The 20,796-nt window shown below is 37.2% G+C and overlaps 1 protein-coding gene across 1 annotated transcript in view; it reads left to right on the forward strand.

Annotated features, from left to right (window-relative positions):
* Positions 1-19,469, forward strand: part of RET (ret proto-oncogene) — a gene marked incomplete at both ends in the record, with an annotated part of 78,136 nt that extends 58,667 nt beyond the window's left edge. The window contains 10 exons of the mRNA XM_079535439.1: positions 662-918; positions 2,097-2,244; positions 5,968-6,075; positions 7,647-7,861; positions 7,965-8,087; positions 10,979-11,049; positions 14,276-14,413; positions 16,300-16,399; positions 17,268-17,415; positions 19,312-19,469. Of these exons, the coding sequence (XP_079391565.1) occupies positions 662-918; positions 2,097-2,244; positions 5,968-6,075; positions 7,647-7,861; positions 7,965-8,087; positions 10,979-11,049; positions 14,276-14,413; positions 16,300-16,399; positions 17,268-17,415; positions 19,312-19,469 (1,466 nt within the window). The remainder of the gene's footprint in view (positions 1-661; positions 919-2,096; positions 2,245-5,967; positions 6,076-7,646; positions 7,862-7,964; positions 8,088-10,978; positions 11,050-14,275; positions 14,414-16,299; positions 16,400-17,267; positions 17,416-19,311) is intronic.
* Between the last annotated feature and the right edge of the window lie 1,327 nt (positions 19,470-20,796).

Genomic DNA, 20,796 nt, shown 5'->3' on the forward strand with positions numbered 1-20,796 from the left:
AGAAAGACAAAAGTGCTTCTGGAAAAGATCAAGTGCATGTAGAGGAAATAATGCATATTGCATGTAAACTTGCAGCATAAGTGTATTTTCACAAAAAATATTTTGTTAAATACAAAGCAGAAATATTCAGTCTCCTTCTTTTAAGTCTGGAAAGATGAAGATAAGTATTTTCTTATGTCCAACAAATCACATAATAATGAATTAAAATTCACATTTGAAGGTGATCTTATTTCATTGAATTGTTCTAACATAAACTATTGTCCACAAGCAAAATCCAGTCACGTGCCTACAGGCATCTGAGTACAGTCAGAAGATCAGTATATGGCAGGCTGGGTCTGACTGTTAAGAAGAGTCTTAACAATAGCTGCATCTACAAAGACAAGGAATATGGGATCAAGCTAGCTATCCTGACGTTTTACACAAACAGTTAAGCATTGAATTCCCTACTGGTATCCGAAGTAATAATAATAATAATTAAAAAAATGATAGGTGCAATGGGTATGTTTTCAAATTTCTTTGAGAAAAGCCTATCAGATTTTCCTTCAACTTTTAAAATGATTTTGAGTTCTTTTTCTGTTGTACCTGTGCGTGCCACTTCATCTGCCAAATCGAAACTTGGAAACAGCAAGCAAAGTTCTAACACATTGTTCTTGGTCCACAGAGCAATTTTGTGATGAAGTGTGCAAGACTGTGATAGCAGGGGCAGTGCTGTTGTCCTTCATCATCTCTGTGCTGCTTTCTTCCTATTTCATCCATCGCTACCACAAGAATTCTCCAAAACCACCTATTGCCTCTGCAGAAATGACATTCCGGCGCCCAGCCCAATCGTATCCCATCAGTTATTCTTCTACAAATGTCCGTCGGCCTTCTTTAGACTCCATGGAGAACCAGGTGTCTGTAGACACCTTTAAGATACCGGTAAGCCAGATTTCATTTTACACCCGTATCTGCCTCATCCACAAAGAAGGGTGCTTATATGTGCAGAAATGGAAATGCAATCTGCTAAGAGAAACATTGAACTTAGATAACTAAAACAGAGATGATGAGCACGTGAATGGAACTGAAGGTGGTAATTGAATAAACCATATAATTTACTGCAGAAGGAAAGTACAGGCCCGTTTTTGTTATGTGTTGTTACAACGTATCGTTAGTTACAACTTGAGCCACTTTTTGAAATAAATGTAATCTGACATTATTAAAGTAATATAATTGTTTACATTGTTACATTTAACATAACATTGTTAAAATAATCTCAATGTAAGCTAGTAATCAGTGGGTTTGTAATCTCTGTGATGAGCACAGTGTCACAGCAAGGATAAAATTAGGGAGAAAAAAGAAAAAAGGTTGAGATCTGGTTTTGATTATCTTATATTCATATATACCTATATTCTGTAGGTATCAATTGGCATGGGTATCTTACCCACACTTTAAGAATCTTTGTCCAGTCAAACTGTCATATCTTTACTCTGGCTTCTTCTGTGTTGGTAAATCACTTTCAGCTGGTGCATTTTCACGTACTAATGCAGCAGAGAAACACTGCCATATTATATGATATGTGAAAACATCAGATCTGTTTGGAGGTTTGTGCTGAGGTCTTCACAGCCTTTGTACTCTGTTTACTGTCTAATCTGGTGCGTACATCTGTCACCATTTTGCAAATTTAAAGCTCAGTAATACTCATTTCCTAAGAGGAGGACTGTTGTGTCTAACCAACTTTATTCTGCCTTATTCTGCAAGTAAAATTGATTAACTTCTCTCTGAAGTGTACGATCACTTATTCAAAGTTATTCTGAAAGCAAGCATTTATTCATCATCACTTTGTTTCATTTGTAACCACTTTTCAAGCCTTTTAAATATAATCTATTGTCCACAGGCTTTTTGAAGGATGTAATTTCAAGATAATGGTAAAACATTTGCAAAATGCTTAGAGGTTCAGAAGTTTTCAGAGCAACACACTCATTAAATAACAAAGACTAACCAAAATTGTACACCAAAGCACACCTACTCCTGAAGAAATGTTTCCTGTTGAACATTCCAGTGTCCCTAGTCGCTCCTGTTTTGATCCATTCTTATAGGGTTCCTTTTCTTTCCTGCAGGAAGATCCAAAGTGGGAATTCCCTCGGAAGAACCTGGTTCTAGGCAAGACTCTTGGAGAAGGAGAATTTGGAAAGGTTGTCAAGGCGACAGCTTTCAGGCTCAAGGGGAGAGCTGGCTATACTACTGTGGCAGTGAAAATGCTAAAAGGTACTTTCCCCCCTGCTTCTGAAATTAGTGGAAAATTGTTGCAGCCTCCACATTGATTTTAAAATGGGCTACTATGAGAGTAAAGGGTCAGCTACAAACAACTGGTGCCATAGCCTCCATTTCTTCCAGAAGATGTTTATTCTGACAGATTTCTGACTTTAGGGGATCTAGCATCACACTGATCCAAATAAGTGATATCCACAATCAGTTTTAATTCATGATATTCAAGAGCTCTCTGTCTTAATGGAGCAAATGCATTTAACTTTGTTTTGCATTACTAGAAATATTGCAAGGGTTTGCAATTTCCTTTCTGATTTTCTTTTTACCTCTATGTAGTTTTCTTCAGCAGAGTTTTCAAAATACATCACATTACAATCCTGGCAAGAGAAATAACAGACCTATTAAGTTACTTACTTCTCTATTTGAGAATTCTGTCTACTTTCTGATCTACTTTTCACCTACTAGGTGAATCTCCATACCCAGATTTAATAGCCTAGTGCTTTCTTTGATGTCTTCATAAAACTTTAAAGTTTGAAAAAAATGTATGCCTAGGTTATGGTGAGATAATAATGTGAGACACCGAGCTCTCGTCTCTGTCTCTTTGTAGTAGTTTTCAGCCCCACATATACCTATTTCTATCCCATATGAAAAAAAGAAATTGCATTGAAAGAAAAACATGAAGAATATATTTTGTTTGTTTGGTCTCTGAAGTGGGAAGTCTCCAGTATTACTGTGCTTTCCAGGTAGAAGCTGAATCCATGGCATGTAAACCCCTTTTGCCACCCCTAGGCCTGTTTTCTAACGACAGCATTGCCAGATAAGAAATGATAGTGAAGGAGGTCAATGGAAATGCTTAAACTTGTTCCCTTGTCGTTTATTCATCAGAGAGAAAGGGCTGAAATGGATATTAAAGCTGTGTCCTTTTCTGTATTTTGGTGTACTAAAACATATAAATGCATATAGTCCCTATACAACAGGCACCTAGGAATATGTGGGACAAAGATGGAAAACAAGAACCTTCAGACAGGCTTATGGATACAAGACAATGCCTTTAGCTGGGCAGCTCGCTCAAGCTGAATATACATACAAGTATTTTTTAAAAAATCCATCTGCTACTGCTTGAGAGCAAAGATGCTGCATATTCCATCATTTTACCAAAGGAGTAAATGCATTATGAAGCATTTCCTACTTTCCAGGAGGTTCAGAGGAGATAGATCATATATATAAAATATAGATCTAAGTCTTTTCAGAATTGAAGACCAGTCAAGCAGCTCCTGCAGTGTTCAGGTAACAACTTGTGTATTCTTCTAATACACAGTTTTTCTTAGGCATTATTTCATTTCATATTCATTTGTGCATTGAGTATCACAGATTTCCTAACGCTTTGTCATCAGCAACGTGGGACTGAGTTAAGATTCCAAGACATAGTGGAAAAAATGTTACTTTTACTTGCAGATGATTTAACATTCAGCTTTCCCTAGCTATTAAGTGCAGAACTGACAGTAGGAAAGAGTAGCCCTTTATTTTAAGCACCTTATTTAAATAAACTGATCTGACATTTACAGTAATGCTTCAGGCTCTAATGAATCCCTTTGTAATGTAAATTACTTTGCACATAGTCACTTGAAATTTCGTTTTCCTACTTTGTTGCAGAGAACATTTGGCATTGTTGGAAATATTTATCTTTTATTGTTTTAACTTCAGTCAAGTGTAAGAGAGATTGCATTAGTCCCAAGCACTCTATAAAATACCGCCAGGAATAAAGAATGGTTATTTTGGATCAGGCCAACATCGTCCATGTTATGTACAACAGAATTAGCTTTATCCTCATATGCAGAGGGTTATTCAGCCTAGCATTAGGGACTCTGTGTTTGATCTTTAATCAGTAAGTTAGTAGAGAAGACCTCCTGCTAACTGAATAAAATATGTCTCTTTCCTGATCTGTGTGGTTAGGGTAGGACTTTTCCTACTTTGTGAACTTTGTGCAATGCTCTGGGCAGGGAAAGGGGAACTGTAAGGAATTAGCTGAGTCTTGGACCTATAGATGGAGGTTAAAAGGAACAGAGGAAGATTTTTTTCAGGCCATTTCTACCACTTTGTGCATATGAATCCTGTATGATACGAAAGTCCTCATCAAGATAAAATTCAAGTGGATAATGCCAACCAACAAGCAAATAGATGTCATTTGCTGCTTGCTAAAAACAAGTGGCACAGAGCTTCAGAGCTAATTATCACAATTTGTGCGCTCTAGAAGGTTGTTCTTCAGAAGACAGGCAAACAAGGGCCCCAGAGAAATTCAGTCTTTTCTTGCACGTTACACAAGACTAGACAAACCAAATATTTTCATAGACATTAAGTTCATATCATTCAGTTTTGGTTTAGATAAATGAGTAGGTTTTGTACACCTTAACAGTAGTGAGCAGCTACTAAATACTAACAGTCCCTGACTAAGATGCTTTGAAGTATGAGTGGAGGTGCTCTCTCAGCCCTGGAGTCATTTGGGGTCAGGCTGGAGAGTACTCTGAGAAACTTGATGTAGCTGTAGGTAACCCTGTTCATTGCAGGGGAGTTGGACTAGATGACCTTGCAAGGTCCATTCCATTCCACAGTTCTGTGGTTCTGTGATATGACTGTGTATATATATATATATATATGTATATATATATATGTATATATATAATTGTATGCAGACAATTTATAGAGAGAATCTTACTGCATACAGACAATATGTAGCAGACTGATACTGACATACAGAAAAACAGAATCAAAAATGGTAACTGGAGAGAACTATTAGCACACATTTTAAATGGATATGTAAACGGGTTCTTTTGTATTTAATGACTCTATGGTAAAAAATACACTTTGTTGACAAAGAGCAGAAACTGACTTTGGTTTTTATTAACATTAAGTAAGTGTGAGTACGTGACTGTAAGCTGCCCAATAATGACGCTGTAAGAGTGATACAGGGAGATTCTTTATGACAACGGCATTAAAGATGAAGCAGACAAAAGGAAATCACTGACCTATGGTGTCTTTATGAATAATATTTCCTTCAAAACTCAGTGTTCGAAGATTGTATGAAGAATTCTTAGCCTTGAAAGGCTAAGAAAGCATGCATGTTGTCGCACTACTGCCATTGACATCAGCAACGTCTGCATACACGATTTCCTCTAAAATCAATCTGAGCCATACATTTAGCTTCTGAACTCCAAAATCTGGATATATGCTGCAAATGTAAGCCAGTTGATACGTAGAGTTTTATTCCATCAGAAAATCTGTTTAGAAAGATAAGGGTTGTATATTATAGGGAAGATAATTGAGCAAGTCTTTTGTTCAGTCAGCACAAAATTTTGGCTTTCGTATTCTTCTGAATCTTCGTTTGCTCTGATTCACTCTATAAATTTGCTCTCATTTGTAATACTTTTGGTGCATCTGCAAGACGTTGAAGACACTGATCCTGACTTTGGGATGACCTTCTCTTGATGTAGTCATTTGTATTGGATGGAAGGGGGTGATGACTGCATGTCACCCAGTGAGCACAGCAGTGTCCTATTCACCTGGTTCTGATATGAACAACTGCAAGACAATGAATTTTCTAAATTCCTAGTAATTCTAGGAGAAATGGCTGGAAAAAAACCCGAAGCTTATGCTTCAGGTGGTATGTAGAGAACTTCTGGATAATGCTTTCCTAAACACAGCTGTGTTTTTGGACATCTTTTGCAGAAAATGCTTCCCAGAGCGAGCTGCGAGATCTGCTTTCAGAGTTCAACCTTTTGAAACAGGTGAACCATCCTCATGTCATCAAACTTTACGGAGCCTGCAGTCAAGATGGTAAATATTAGAAGCTCATTATTTGAATGAAAACTTCAGTATTCATTTTGAATCTGAAGCTATATATTGAAGTCAACAACTGTACTACCAGTTGTCTTCCTAACAATCTGTATTTTCCTATTACATTGATGCTCAGTACAGCTTTTCAAAAATGGATTATTTCTTAAAGTCTAATGGAACTTTCATTATAGTTACTGTTATTCACTCTGTAACTACTTTGATGCCTGAGTTCAGAGAGTGACATCTCCTTTTAGTAACTACAGATCCCTCTGTTAAAATACAGCTTGATGGTTAGACTGACATCTGAGTTTTCCTGTTGTTTCACAAAACTCGTCTCCCTCTTAAGATAGATTTGTTAAAAGCCACAGTCATTGCAAAGTATATTTTAAGAGGGAGGAAATTTTCATATCTATTTATTATAACTTCCCATTTTCATTGCTGAGCATAGGAATTAGTCTGAATAATTTCTGTTCACATTAAATGAATTTGCAAAGCAATCCTCCTCGTTTTGTGTCTCTAATTGTGATTCTTCTCCCTTAAAGACTTTGTGATTTTTGCAGCCTAAAATTACAGTACATATGTGGCAACTTCAGGCTAAGGCCTGCCTTTTTTGCCCTGTTGCAGATGGCACTATTATTTATAGACAGAGAATATAATTCAGGATTGAGTCCTCTCTGAGTCTTAGCAAGGTAATGAACCAGCAGGGCAGGAATTTTTTTTTTTCTTTCCAGTATAATGCATCTTTTCATCCCTAAGGAAGTGAACTGTTACTGAGTCACAGGGTTTTAAACAATATCAAGCTAATTCATTGGTGTATGGAGTGGGAGGGTTTTGATAGAGCAGGCAAATGTCTTTAGCATTAAAACTCGGAGTGGATATTATTCATGTGGGTAACAGGGAGGAGAAACTAATGGATTGAAATGTCAGACTGTTTTTAAGCACTCTGAAAAGGCTCCTTAGATACAACGTTGGAATTAGCTTTGTGAGCTCAGCATCATGCACTACAGAAAAGAATTTTGCTTTTTATTTATTTATCCATTTATTTTTATGAGTTTTTCTAAGTTAGGCTGTTTCACAGATGTGATTTTTATGAAGGTTGTCTTTATTCAACCTCAAATTATCCAGATGAGGGAATAGGTTACTGCCTAAATTATGGCTCGATTTAAGCTGAAATTTGCTCATAGAGAATATAAGCTAGAAATATTTCATGGCTCATTCAGTGCCTTTTATTTTGAGCACAGAGGTGTCTGGATCCTCTGACTGTTAAAAATAATGTGTTGATTAGACGAGGCCTTTCTGGAAAGGGGAAAAAAAAAAAAAAGACGACCTTCTTAAGCACCAGAACAGGCTCCCAGGGAGGTGGTTGAGTCACCATCCCTGGATGTGTTTAAAAACTGTTTGGATGTGGTGCTCAGGGACGTGATTTAGCAGAGGGTTGTTCGAGGTAGGGTGGTATGGTTGGGTTGTGGTTGGACTCAATGACTTTCGAGGTCTTTTCCAACCTGAGCGACTCTATGATTCTATGGTTCTGTGATTAAGTGCTAACTTACCAGTGTGTGTGTCTGTTCCAGGCCCGCTCTATTTAATTGTGGAATATGCTAAATATGGCTCCTTGCGCAGTTTTCTCAGGGAAAGTCGAAAAGTGGGACCAAGCTATGTGGGTAGTGATGGCAACAGGAATTCGAGTTATTTGGATAACCCCGATGAGAGAGCTTTAACAATGGGAGATCTGATATCATTTGCATGGCAGATATCACGAGGAATGCAGTACCTGGCAGAAATGAAGGTAGAGCTGTGTGATAGTGATGTGAGCGTGTCCTTGTGACAGATGGATGTGTCAGTATGTTCCTTCAGAAGTATAAACGCCGCTGTTCGTTTTCTTTCAAAAGCTCGTCCATCGTGACTTAGCAGCCAGGAATGTTCTGGTGGCCGAAGGGCGCAAAATGAAGATCTCTGATTTTGGCCTATCCCGTGATGTATATGAAGAAGATTCGTATGTCAAGAGGAGCAAGGTACAGTGCACATTAATGGCAGTAGTGAGAATTATTGCCTAATCAAGTGAAGGGATTTAAACTGCAGGACTTGAGCAGAGAAAAATTACACAGAATCACAGAATGGCCCGGGTTGGAAGGGACCTCAAGGATCATGAATCTCCAACCCCCCTGCCACAGGCAGGCCACCAACCTCCCCATTTAATACCAGATCAGGCTGCCCAGGGCCCCATCCAACCTGGCCTTGAACACCTCCAGGGATGGGACATCCACAGCCTCTCTGTCAGCCTGTTCCAGTACCTCACCACTCTCATAGTAAAGAGAAGAAGAAGATAACAGCTAATTTTATGAATAATGACAATAATTAACTAATTCTCTAATAGAAGATATAAATTGAAGATAGGGCAAAAAGATTAGCTTAACTAGTGGGACAGTAACAGTGTTCTGTACTCAAGTCACTATTACTTCGTCCATTTCTTCATTCTCATTTGTAAATATGCTTTTTTAGTTCTTCACCCACCAACAAAAAGAATTGGTTTCTTTTCATTTTCATTTCAATTTGTAAAAGTTAGTTGCTGTAAACAAAAGAGCCATTATGATATTTAAGGTTTTGATCTGATGTGCCAAGAAACGCTGCCAGAGCTGGAACTGTTCAGCCTGGAGAAAAGAGGGCTTAGAGGGATCTTTCTGACGTGTACAAATACTGGTAGGAGGCAGGAAATAAGACAGAGCCATGCTCTCAGAGGTGACCACTGACAAGGATAAGAGGCAACAGGCATAAGTTGAAATAACAGAAATTCTATTTCAATTTAAATTAAAAAAAAAAAAAAGTCTGACAATGATGAAGCAGTGGAACAGGCTGCCCAGGGAGTCACAGTCCCCGGGCATATTCAAAACCTAACTGGAAATGTTCTCAAGAAGCCTGCTATAGCATGCCCTGCTCTGGGCATAGGGATTGGACTAGGTGATCACCAGAGGGAGGTCCCTGCTAACCCCAAGGATTCTGTCATCCTGTGAAAAGTTGCAAGCCAGTACATAAATATTAGGATGGAATCTGCTGGGTTTTTGTGGTCCCCTCCCCTCCCCTCCCCTCCCCTTCCCTTTTTCCTGCCAAATGCTCTGTAAGCAATCATTTCTTTTTCCTACTGCTAGAGATTTTACATGGGCAGGACACATAAAAGTAGTCTGTGTCAGCAAATGTAAAACAATGCCACCCTTTTTCATTGCAGGAGATGTGCTCATTAACCTATTTACAGATAGAGCACAGCCCATTTTTAAATGAGGTGGGCCTTCTCATTTATCCAGTTCCTCAGCACACTGCTTGAAAAGAAGAAATTAACAAATCTGCCATTTTTTCTCCCTCTTCCTAAGTAAAAATATGAACAAAGAAACTCAAACCAAAGCCACGGTTTTAAAAACTACGTTCAATTTCTACTAGGTCTTATTTTTGGGAAATATCACATTTATATGGATGACTTGAAGCAAAACTCCTGCTAGAAATTCTTTTATACATATGAAAGATACCAAATCTTAATCAGCATGGTAGGTCACAGACTATGGAATCTGCTAATGCTTCCTGTCAAAGATTATTTAAAGCAGTTTTATTTTGCTTGCCATTGCAAATGATGATCAAGTGTCTAGATACAGTTCTGTCTGCTTGCAGTGTACACAGCAGCATTCAGCATACCATATAGCATAGTATCACAGAACTGTTTGAGTTGGAAAGGACCCTTAGAGGCCATCTAGTCCAACTCCACTCCAATGAACAGGGGCACCCATATCTCAGTCAAGATGCTCAGAGTCCTGTGCAGCCTGACCTGGAATGCCTCCAGGAACAGGGCATCCACCACATCATCGTATCATCTAATCATATCATCATACTGCTGCCCCTGTAGGATTTTGGTAGACGAATTTGTTGGAAATCCCCTGTAAGACTTTGGAAAAGAAATTTGTTGGAAAGATGATGAAGTCCTCTTGTTGAATCACATCATTGCTTCTCAAAAAACAAACAAACAAACAGAAAAAAGTTGGCATTGATAGTTTTGAGATGAAGATGATTAATTAAAACTTGCCATTGTTTATTCTTAAAAAAATTTTAAAGATGAAAATACCGTCAAATACAGCAATCCAAATCTTGCTTTTTTCATGTTTGCATACTGCCATTGACATCAGCAGAACAGCATTTACATGTCACATCGAGGCCAGACTGTGATGTTAAATTGCTGCTTTCTACTGACTGTTTATAAGATCAGTAGTGTTGGTTCTGTTCCCGCTATGACTCAATATGGAAGAGTTGCCAACAGAAATTTTTGCATGTGAAAGTTGTATCATATAATGAAAATACTTCTGTAAATACTGCACATTTTATATTTAGCTTTTCCTGGTATGTGGTTGGCTTTTTTTTCTTTTTCAGTTAACAGTGCTGTTTGTGCGAATGTTTCCTTAAGTCAAAATAAGTTGTAATTAAAATGACCTTCTGAAGATGTGATCATGCATAGAAAGGGCTTTGCCACATGCAGTTAGCTGTTCTGATGCATGTGTTCTATGGACTGGTGGACTGGTTGTTTGGTATTTTAAATAAATGCAGTTTATTTCTTGGGATGGTCATGTAATGAAAGCCTATTTTCTCTTTGCTTCAGAGATGCTCATCACTACAGAGCTTAACAGATCATCTGTCAGCTTGTGTGAAGGATGAAATTCAGTGATTTTACAAAATTCTTACAGTTATTCTCTTCACATTTTCTTATGCAATGCTAAATCATTCTGTCCCATGGAAATGTTTAGAGCATGAATAGAATATCTGTTACAGGTTTGAAAAAAAAAAAAAAAAGTAGTTAATATGTTGGTGTTCCACTTAGAAGCATGAATCTCTGACCAGTAATATATATATGTATATATGTATTTTTTTTTAGGGTCGGATACCTGTTAAATGGATGGCCATAGAATCCCTATTTGATCATATCTATACAACACAAAGTGACGTGTAAGTGTAAATTCTGTGATTCTTTATAGTTCATGCATTTGTTTAAGGAGATAGGGGAGGAAGTAACAATAATGTACATGGTAGTCAAAGCTCTTAATGCTTAAACAGAGACAGAATGCAGCCTGCATGGCCCCACATGCTGTCATTGATATGTTTTATTTTGTATTTTTGCCATTTAATTAAATCTGAGGAAAAATTATAAAAGTTACTTAGGTGTTTAATTCCTGCCATATTCAGCAGGGGTTGCAGCTGTGCGTGTGAGATGATTGGCTTTGAAGATGTAGACAAAAATTACTGATCTTAGTTGTCAATGACAACAGTTGAACCCACCATACCCAGTTCTCATTCATTGCTTGTATTTAACAGCAACCAGCAGATACAGGGTCAATAGGGAGAGGTGTTAAATCTGACTTCACTCCTATTCAAATCAGTGACATAATTCCAATTAATTTTAATGGCAGCCAACTTACACTTCAGGAGAGCAGTCTGGTTCCAGTGCCAAGAGGCAAGCTCATTTGCATCACTGGGGAAACTAAATTCCTGAAGATGTGCTCCTTCCTCACTGCTGATGGCAAGGCTGCAGAACCACCACAGCTAGGCTGTTCTCACTGTCTGATGAGGAAAGAGCCTAACAGAGGAGTGTTTGTACACATTTAACTTAGAATCACATCCTTTCATATTCTTTCTCCCTGGGATGAATAGTGGTTGTGACCAGACTGCAGGCAGACACTGTAAAACAAAGTGTTACTTATTTAGGAGAAAAAATCTCCAAGGGATTGCAAAAGCAGCAGTAGTTGCTCCTGATATTCTGCCAGGTAGCATTTTGGATATCTTCCAAACACCCCTTGAAAGACAATCTTGACTAATGCATTATTTTCATTGAACTCAAACAGCATAAAACATTCTAATCTCAATGACATTTCACTGTGGAGGAAACCACTTGGATGACAGCGGTATCTGCAAATAGGAACCTTTCAATATTTACTTTTTATTCACCTTTTAGTCATTTCTCTGCAGCTCAGAAAAGTTTAAGTGAAATAAAGTATTTTGCTCAACTGGAAAATTCCCTACAAAATGAATTTGCCAAGTATTTCTTTTTTTTTTTTTTCATTTGGATTAAGAAAAGAAAAAAGTAGGTGCAACCCTTGGGAGAATGTCACTTTGAATTAGGCCTGTCTAAAGGTTTTTCTTGTTTTTTTTTTTTTTTTTTTTTCCTGCTCATATTATCTGTTATGCTAACCTGTTTCTCTACAATGAGTTTTCCCAGAGAATTTTTAAAATTAAAAAAAGTCATAGCATATGTATATATTTAAATTAATATTACACTCTTCAGAGCAGCTTTAGGAGCAGAACGGTTGGTGTTGCCACGTATCTGCCTCTTCGTGAATTGTTGATTGATCCACTGCTATTCACGGAATCGTGCAGAACCACAAAAAGGTTGAGCTGGAAGATCTCACAGGTCCAGCCCCTTCCTGTGGGCTACTTTTAGTGCTAGAGAATCACGCTCTATGGAAATACTCCTTACTGTTTGTGGTGATGCAATTATATTTTAGTTGACCATGTATTAATATAGTCAGCAGCCATTCCAGTGTGCTGTTTTTTTCTCACGCTCTATACTTCTGTTTTCCAGTTTCTTCCTTCTAAAGCCTTTCTGTTCAGTCAGTGGTTAGCTGTACTTAATAACAGTATCACTTGCCAGCATTTACAAAATCTCTTTTTCATTCAGAGGTCAGTGACATCATTGGAGAGCTAGTTTGCTGTCTGCCTGTTCACATTAATTTTTTCTTTTCCGATCATTATTTTTATTCATCATTAGAAAGGGAAATTTTTTAGTCTCCCATTTTTCTTCCCACACTACTTAGTTTGTATAACAACTTGAAAACATTGCAGAATTCTGTTGTGTTTTATTCTAGCGAGCCCATTTACTAAACAACTTGAGTTAATGAAGAAATTGCTCATATGATCCCTCCTTTCACATCCTGAATAATTTCACTTTAGCAGAAGAGGTGGACTTGAAAAATCTGCCAGACTACCAAGTTTATTTGAGTTAATAATGTGCAGTATTACAACCTGAAGGCAGAGCAGAACCGACTTTAACAAGGGTGTGAGGCAGCGAATTAATAAAATATATCAAAATGTTATGAATATTCATTAGCTTTCAAGAATGTGCAGGGCGATTAAAAATTAATTCAATTAATGGCATCAGGGAAAAAAGCTGCTGCACACCATTTAGGACTGTGTAAAACAGGTCATTTGTCTTCCCCCCTCATTTTGATAGTATTATTACCATACTTTTGGGTCACTGTTTTTCTCTGACATGTCAGAGCAGAAGAGCTGGACAGCAGTTGGAAAGAGGTGAGTTGTGCTGCTACATTTCCCTTAGGCTTGGAACTAGGCCTGTAACCCTTCATAAAATCTTTTTAAAAGTGGAGCTAGCACAAAAATTACCCAACAGTGAGAAGACAAAAGCAAATATTTGTCATCAACTGTATGTAATTTTGCTTCCAGGCGCATCCCATTGAGTATCCTTTTGAAGTGAAAGACGCTTTTGGCTGGCATCCTTCATTTAGAACATCCAAGTTTTGGCAAGTTCTCTTGGTCAAGCAGATTCCAGCAATCTGTAGCTTTTTTTTTTTTTTTTTGCGACTGGAATAAGCTTCCAGTAAAGGAAGAAAAGATATTGCTGCCTCTCTTTTCTTGCCTTGTCCTCCAAGGTGGACTAATTTAATCTAAATATTCTCAACTCGCTGCAAAAATATCTTTTTTTTTTTGCCTTTGAGGTCATCAATAAAGCAGGATAAAAAATTCACCATTCTTTCTGTTCATTTTAGAAAAGAGCTTCCTCTGTTTTCTGTTCTGTGTTATATTGTATTTTAGCCATTTGATATTTTCATGATAGATTATTTCATTTGCTTTCATGATCTCACAGAGCAGCTGACATCAAAGGTGCAGCTCGTGACTGAAATAACCACGTTATGCATATGGAGAAATACAACCTCCTATTTAAGATGGCAAACTAGTCCCTTGGTAAATGGTAAATTTAGACAGTTATATTTGATGGAGACTACAAATTTTAATTTGGGCATAGGCAATGGAAATAGAGGCACCTCCAGAAGCAGTGCACAGATCCAATATCTTGGATTCTCAGAACACTCGAAAGATATTTATTGGTGAGAGCCAAACCAGGCTCTTGAAATTTATTGCTGCTTGTTTTTTTCTTTTCCAGGTGGTCGTTCGGAGTTCTGCTCTGGGAGATTGTAACTTTGGGAGGCAATCCCTACCCAGGTATTGCTCCTGAAAGACTCTTTAACCTCCTAAAAACAGGCTATAGAATGGAGAGACCAGAAAACTGCAGTGAAGAAATGTAAGTAGTTTTTGATTTGATTAGTTTCAGAAAACATTCCTGGAGTTGAAAAAGTAAATAAAATAAATAATACTTCTGAATAAGTAAATAAAAAGTTTGAATAAATACCACAGAAATATTTTTCTGTCTGTCTCAGAAGTAGAATCAAAATAAGTACTACTCAAAAGAATGTAATGAAATGATCAGGAGAAGAATTACCAGCCGAATGCCTGCAGCTACATCCAAAATATTTGTGGGCTACTGAATAACACATTTTGCCAGTCAATGAAAACAATTTGAGTATTCTTAGCAAATACATTTGAATATTCAAGCTTGGAGTGAGAATGAGAATTTCATGGATAGCTGAAACACTGAATCAAATGGGTTTGGTTTTGGTACATTTTTGCAAAAACATGGATGTTCTGTCCACAGTTGTTTTTGTCCTGTTTTTAATTGTCTTGGCATTACACAGGAGAAAAGACACCCCGGAATCTTTACCCTTGAAGACATACATTTTCTGTGACTTGGTTAGCCCAGCGTAATTCCTTTTCTGTTTGGAGACAATTTGTGCTGTTATCTGTTTATTTATTAAAACACTCAGTATGAAATATCTACTCTTCCAGCTTCTTCCACAGCATTTGGAAATGAGACATGATTTTATGTTTGGCTTGCTGGTCAGGCTTAGGACTTTTTAGACAATTAACAGCCTGTAATCACTATGGTGTTTCCCTTGACTTATTTTTAATATGAAGGATGCTTTGGTCACATCTGGGCTAAGAAAATACAGTATAATAATTATCATTTTTGTCTGTATACTGTACATGGTGAAAAACTATTAAGGGTTTCTAAATTAGGGGCAGAATAAGTTTACAAGTTTCACTTGCAAATATCCTCCAACAAGTATTTTTTGTTTATTTGTCCCATCTCAGCAGGGAATAAGACCTCTTTTCTCCAATATATATTACAACATTGATGATGCTTAGGTTAGGCAAGCTGACCATGTCTGAAGTTTTTTTTTCTATTCAGGCTGTGGTTTTCTGACTAGTTTAGATATTTGGGGGTTACTCAGAATTTTTTCTGACAATCTTTTAGAGCCCTTTGAGGAATCATTTTCTTAAAATGCATTCTCTGCCTTATCCAAGTAAGAGTCGTCAAGTAAGAGAAAGATCATGAATGAGGGAAAAAACAGAGTGTTCTTCAAGAGCTTACTGTAGCTCTTGTAGCCAATTACTTCCTCAATTTGAACAGTTTTCTAACTAGATTGCTTAGCCTTGAAAACAGGAATGGCAGATTGGGTTGGAGAGTTACGCTTCTGAAGCCTAGAATAAAAATAGATGACAAAATAACAATAATAGAAGCCATCAAAAGAGTGTTAATTTGTACCAGTAGTCTTAGGTATGGTATATCCTAAAGGCTTCACCTTGAAGCAAAGTTTATAGACAAAGTTAAGTATTTAAACAAGTGAAGAAGATAAACGTTTTGGAGAATTTGTTTCTGTGAGGACAATCTCAGCCTTCTGTGTACAGCTAAACCACCTCTTCCCTTCCACGGCAGTGCATTGGCAGTGAAATTCAGCTTTTTGACATAAAAGCTCTTTTCCATATTTTGAGATTATATACAAATGTCTTCCAAGTCATATGTAAGCAAAATTAATTTGCAGTCTGCCATGCTGCCTACATGTGAGATAGTCCTCTGAGAAGGTCATTTAAATTCATAAATGCTCATGAAAATAGAAGCCCATTCTTGTGATGTCAGTTGTTAATTCAAGAGAACATTTAACAAAAAACACAACATAAAGAGATTGATGTAAATTGAGTAGCCTTCATGTTAGAGCTGTATTTAAATGATTTGAGCAGAATCCTGACCCACTTACAAATAATTTTTTTTCATTTTGTGGCGGATCACAGGTACAACCTGATGCTGCGCTGCTGGAAGCAAGAACCAGATAAAAGACCAACATTTGCTGAGATCAGCAAGGAGCTAGAGAAAATGATGGTGAAGAGTAGGGTAAGTGTGAGCAAGCATGAGGTTCTGTAACCTTTTCTGATCATCTAAGTTCGAATGTACAGAATTAATGATCTGCTTTTTTCTTAATACTAATAATTACTCTTCAGCAAGTTTTAAAGCATTTAAATGCCTAATTTCTTTCAAATGCATCCAGACTTTTGAAAGTAGTTCTACCTCATAGAATGGCTTTGGTAACTTCAGCCTTACGATCTCCATGTCTAATGACAAAGCTGGACTGTATAGGCTGGCAAATTTCCTGGCTTGTTCAGCATAATTAAAAGCAAAGCCAATCCAAAACAGAGCTAGAAAAAAATTTAGTTATTTTTCTCTTGCCCTTGCAAATGGAGAAAAATAAAAAACAAAATCAATTTACAAATTTGGATAGCTTTATCTTTTTAAAGTTAATATTCAGTAAATTTTCAAAGGAAAAAAAAAGTTTTGAAAGGAAAAATTGTATTTGTTGTATGTTCAGAGGCATGGGTATAAACCAGTAAAGTTTTCTGGTTAATCTAAATAATTGCTTTTAGAGCAGCGAAAGCTTTATTTGGCAATACTTACACAGCTCTAATTTTCTGTGTAATCATGTAATAGGTTTTGTAAAATGATGAGGTTACCTGAGTAACTCTCTTTCTAGCATATATGTGAATAGGACACAGACATATATAATGCATAGCAGCCCATAGGCTTATTGGTTCTGCTACCGATGAGCTGAATTAAGTAAGGGAAATACATAAAGGTGCCATACTTGCAGAAAAGGAGAGCCTAGCCTGGTGTAGGAGTAGTATCAGAGGTGCATGTGTAGCCTTTACACCCAAGCAACAAGACTGCCATTTACTTTAACCCAGCTTTTTATGCGTTCACTTCTTAGGACTACTTAGATCTTGCGGCTTCCACCCCTTCTGATTCCTTACTTTATGATGATGGGCTCTCAGAAGAGGAGACACCTCTCGTGGACTGTAATAATGCTCCCCTCCCTCGAACCCTTCCTTCCACATGGATTGAAAACAAACTCTATGGTAGAATTTCACATGCATTTACTAGATTCTAGCAACACAAAAAAAAAAAAAAAAGATTTCTCTTCTGCACTGTTGTCAGACTCTGTAACCCCATTACAGTGTTTCTTGTCTGAACGAAGCCAATCAAAATTTGCTTGGAAGCTTCTTTTGGGCTTTTTTGTTTGTTTGTTTGTTTGTTTTTCTTTTGGTAAATGTCAAAGTTTGCATCAGGATCATCCTTTAGTCATTTTGCAGCTGTGTTTAAAATAAACATTTTTAAAAGGATGTGAAAATAAGTAAAATGACTAGATATCATACAATAAAATATAAAGATCAGGGAAGTATTCTCAGGGGAAATATAAAATGCTGATGAGTATCTAATTCAACTATTCTGTTTGGGAGGGAACTAAGAACATTTCAAGTATGTTAGATTCTGCACCTCTGATTTAAGCAATAGACTTTTTTTTATATCACTTTTTGTCACAGCTAAATGATAAAACCCATCTGCAGTGTTTTTTACTTTATCAAGATGGATTTCTAAATTTCAGCTGCTGTTAACGCATTCTGGATCCGTAAGCTGCAATGTCTATTTAATGTGTCATAGAAATCAGAGTACTATATACGGAAGGTACAAATGCTGTATATAATTATTATATACAGACTAACTCAACATGTAAAGTCCTTTGAAAAGTGAATTGATAATGGGCATTTTGAAAGAACTCAGCTGTTTTCACGTCCTTTGGTTTATTATGCAAATGTTGGTACTAAATTATGATTGAAGGATGTAGCAAGTGTTTTTAAAAAGAACATATGCTTTCATATTGTGATGGTGAGATGGACAGTAAAAATGGTTCTTGCCAAAACTCCTACATTTTGTCTCCTGATTAAATATTCTACATGTTTTTAGACATATACTCACATTATAGATTTTTTAAAATCATTCTTCTAGTGGTATGACTTTTGAAAAGCTTAAAACTTACCATATATACCTGGCTTTGGGCCTATTATTAATGCATACCCCAGCTGTAATTTTCTGCAATAGGTTTCCCCCAGCTCACGTTCACTTTGGGACATTCACTCAGTGGCCAGATTGTAAAAAGAACGCAGTAACAGAAAAATCTGCCACTGAGATTGATGGCAGATGCTGAATGCATAATAAGCAACAAGCAGATTTCTGTTTTTGCCAATCTCGACCCTGGTGTAGGTGTCTCCTTGCACGGCGGGGTCAACACGGTGCTAAGCACTCTGTTTCCAATGTGGTGGTCCCTTGTGCCTCACCTGAGGAGCATTACTGGACTCAGTGCAAATAATGACATTCTTGAAATACATGCTTAAATGCTGAATCAAGACGAGTGCTCAGGACTTTATTGGACTTGACAAAGTTGTGCTCCTGGGATTTTCTAAAATTAAGCAGGAGATCCCTGCTGAGGGGATAAGAGTATCTCCAAAATCTCATTCAAGCCAAAGGAAAGGTAACTGTTTAAGTAAGTGGAAATAATCTATCATTGGAATGAACTTTGGATCCTGTCCCAAATAGGTTTATCAATTCTCGGAGCACTTCCTGTACAGCAAGAACTTTCTCTGGCAAAGCAATATATTGCTACACGATCACTAAAAAAGAAATTTATGGAAAAGCTGGAGTCTTATCAGAAGAAAAATTATTAGCTTTTACTATGCACGTGTGCATGCGCACCTTTTTTTTTTTTAATCAAGAAAGCACTTTATTTTTTTCAGGATTTTGTCTACATCTGAATTTATGCTTCAGGGATTTTGAAACATCATTTACACGAATTGATTTGGGACAAAATCCAGTGGACTGGCTTAAAATATTGAAGGGAGTTTTGCCAAGGGCCTTACTGTCTGCACATGAAGTTATGGTTCTTCAGTGCAGAAAAAATTATCTGTTTTCATTTTTAGGCATGTCATACCCGAACTGGCCTGAGGAGAGTCCCGTTCCACTCACAAGATTCGATGGCACTAACTCTGTGTTTTCAAGATATGCAAATGATAGTGTTTATGCTAACTGGATGGTTTCACACTCAGCGGCAAAATTTGTGGACAAGTTTGATAGCTAAAATTTTCTTTGTGAAAGGTAATGGACTCATGAGGGGAACAAACATGCAAAGAATGGAAAGTCCATTGGCTCGTTCTTTGTACAGTCAACAACCTTTAGATTGGCAAACTTTTATTGGTAGTTTTTAAAGTGTGTTATTAATGATGAAAGCTATAATTGGTGATTTCCCCTTTCAGAAAGCATATCAAGCTGGATAAGAGTTGTAGTTCCAGTACTTCTTTTTAGATTGCCACTTCGCATAGGGTTCCATTTGCCAACTTCTTACTGCAAATGGCTCTGCACTTCATTCTCACAGTTTTTTAGATTAACCATCCTGTTTTACAACCTTATTGGATGGGAAAATGTACTTGAACTGCTACTTTTATAGTGGCTGTTCGCATACAACCACTTGATCTAAGTAGGAAGCACAAATATATGAAAGGGAGGGGGGAAATACGCTCCCAAGCTACTGATCTTGCTATCAGATGAGAAGGGTTACAGTGATGTTGGCACTAATGAAGCCTGTATCTTGGTTTAGAAGCAAACATTAAGTAACTCAGTAGAGCACTTGAGATTGAACATTTGAAGTCTTGTAAAATGTATTGTCTTGTCTTAATGAGAAGAGAGTTTGTTTTATTAGTCTTAATTGCTCTTACCTTTAGCACAATGGAGATAAGTTTAATACAAGATATGCTGTATAGGCCGATGGCAATCAAGAGTGTGCATCTGACACGATTTATTTTCCATCATATACATCTTACTAATGTTAAAACGTATGACCTTGTACAATCACAGTTCCTTTTACGAGTTCCATTTGGACTGTATAGGAATTTTTAGTCTGAATTAAAGTAAAGAGATTTTGTTTGCAGTCATGTTCAGTGGGTTGGAGTCCTCGTCTCAGCTCAGAATTGGATACACTGCCATGCACAGAACACTGCCGTGACATAGCTCCAAGTAAACCAATTATCTCAAAAGTTATGAGTGAGCAACACTTGCACAGTAAAAGTGGTCTATTACTCTGCTGTTAATGAACCCATACCAAGAAAATGTCATCTGGATTTGTTGAGGTGAAATATAAAAACGTGTGCCTACAACACTGACTTGATATTTAGGAGACTGGTCTGACTATGGGTCATGTGTTCTATGTGGAAGAGTAAATGATCAGCACTATTTTTGTCTTTATTTGTAATCTGATATGGTTAAAGATAACTTTTGTTTTGCTACAAATGTTGGGATGTGAATCCCGAGTGACTCGTTGTTAACGTTGTGATGATTATTCTAAATAATCCAATTCTACCAAAGCTTGCTCCAATTTAGCTGTTTCCAGATGTTGTTTTGTGTACAAACTT

Source organism: Tetrao urogallus (assembly GCF_951394365.1).
Source record: "Tetrao urogallus genome assembly, chromosome: 5".
NCBI lineage: Eukaryota > Metazoa > Chordata > Aves > Galliformes > Phasianidae > Tetrao > Tetrao urogallus.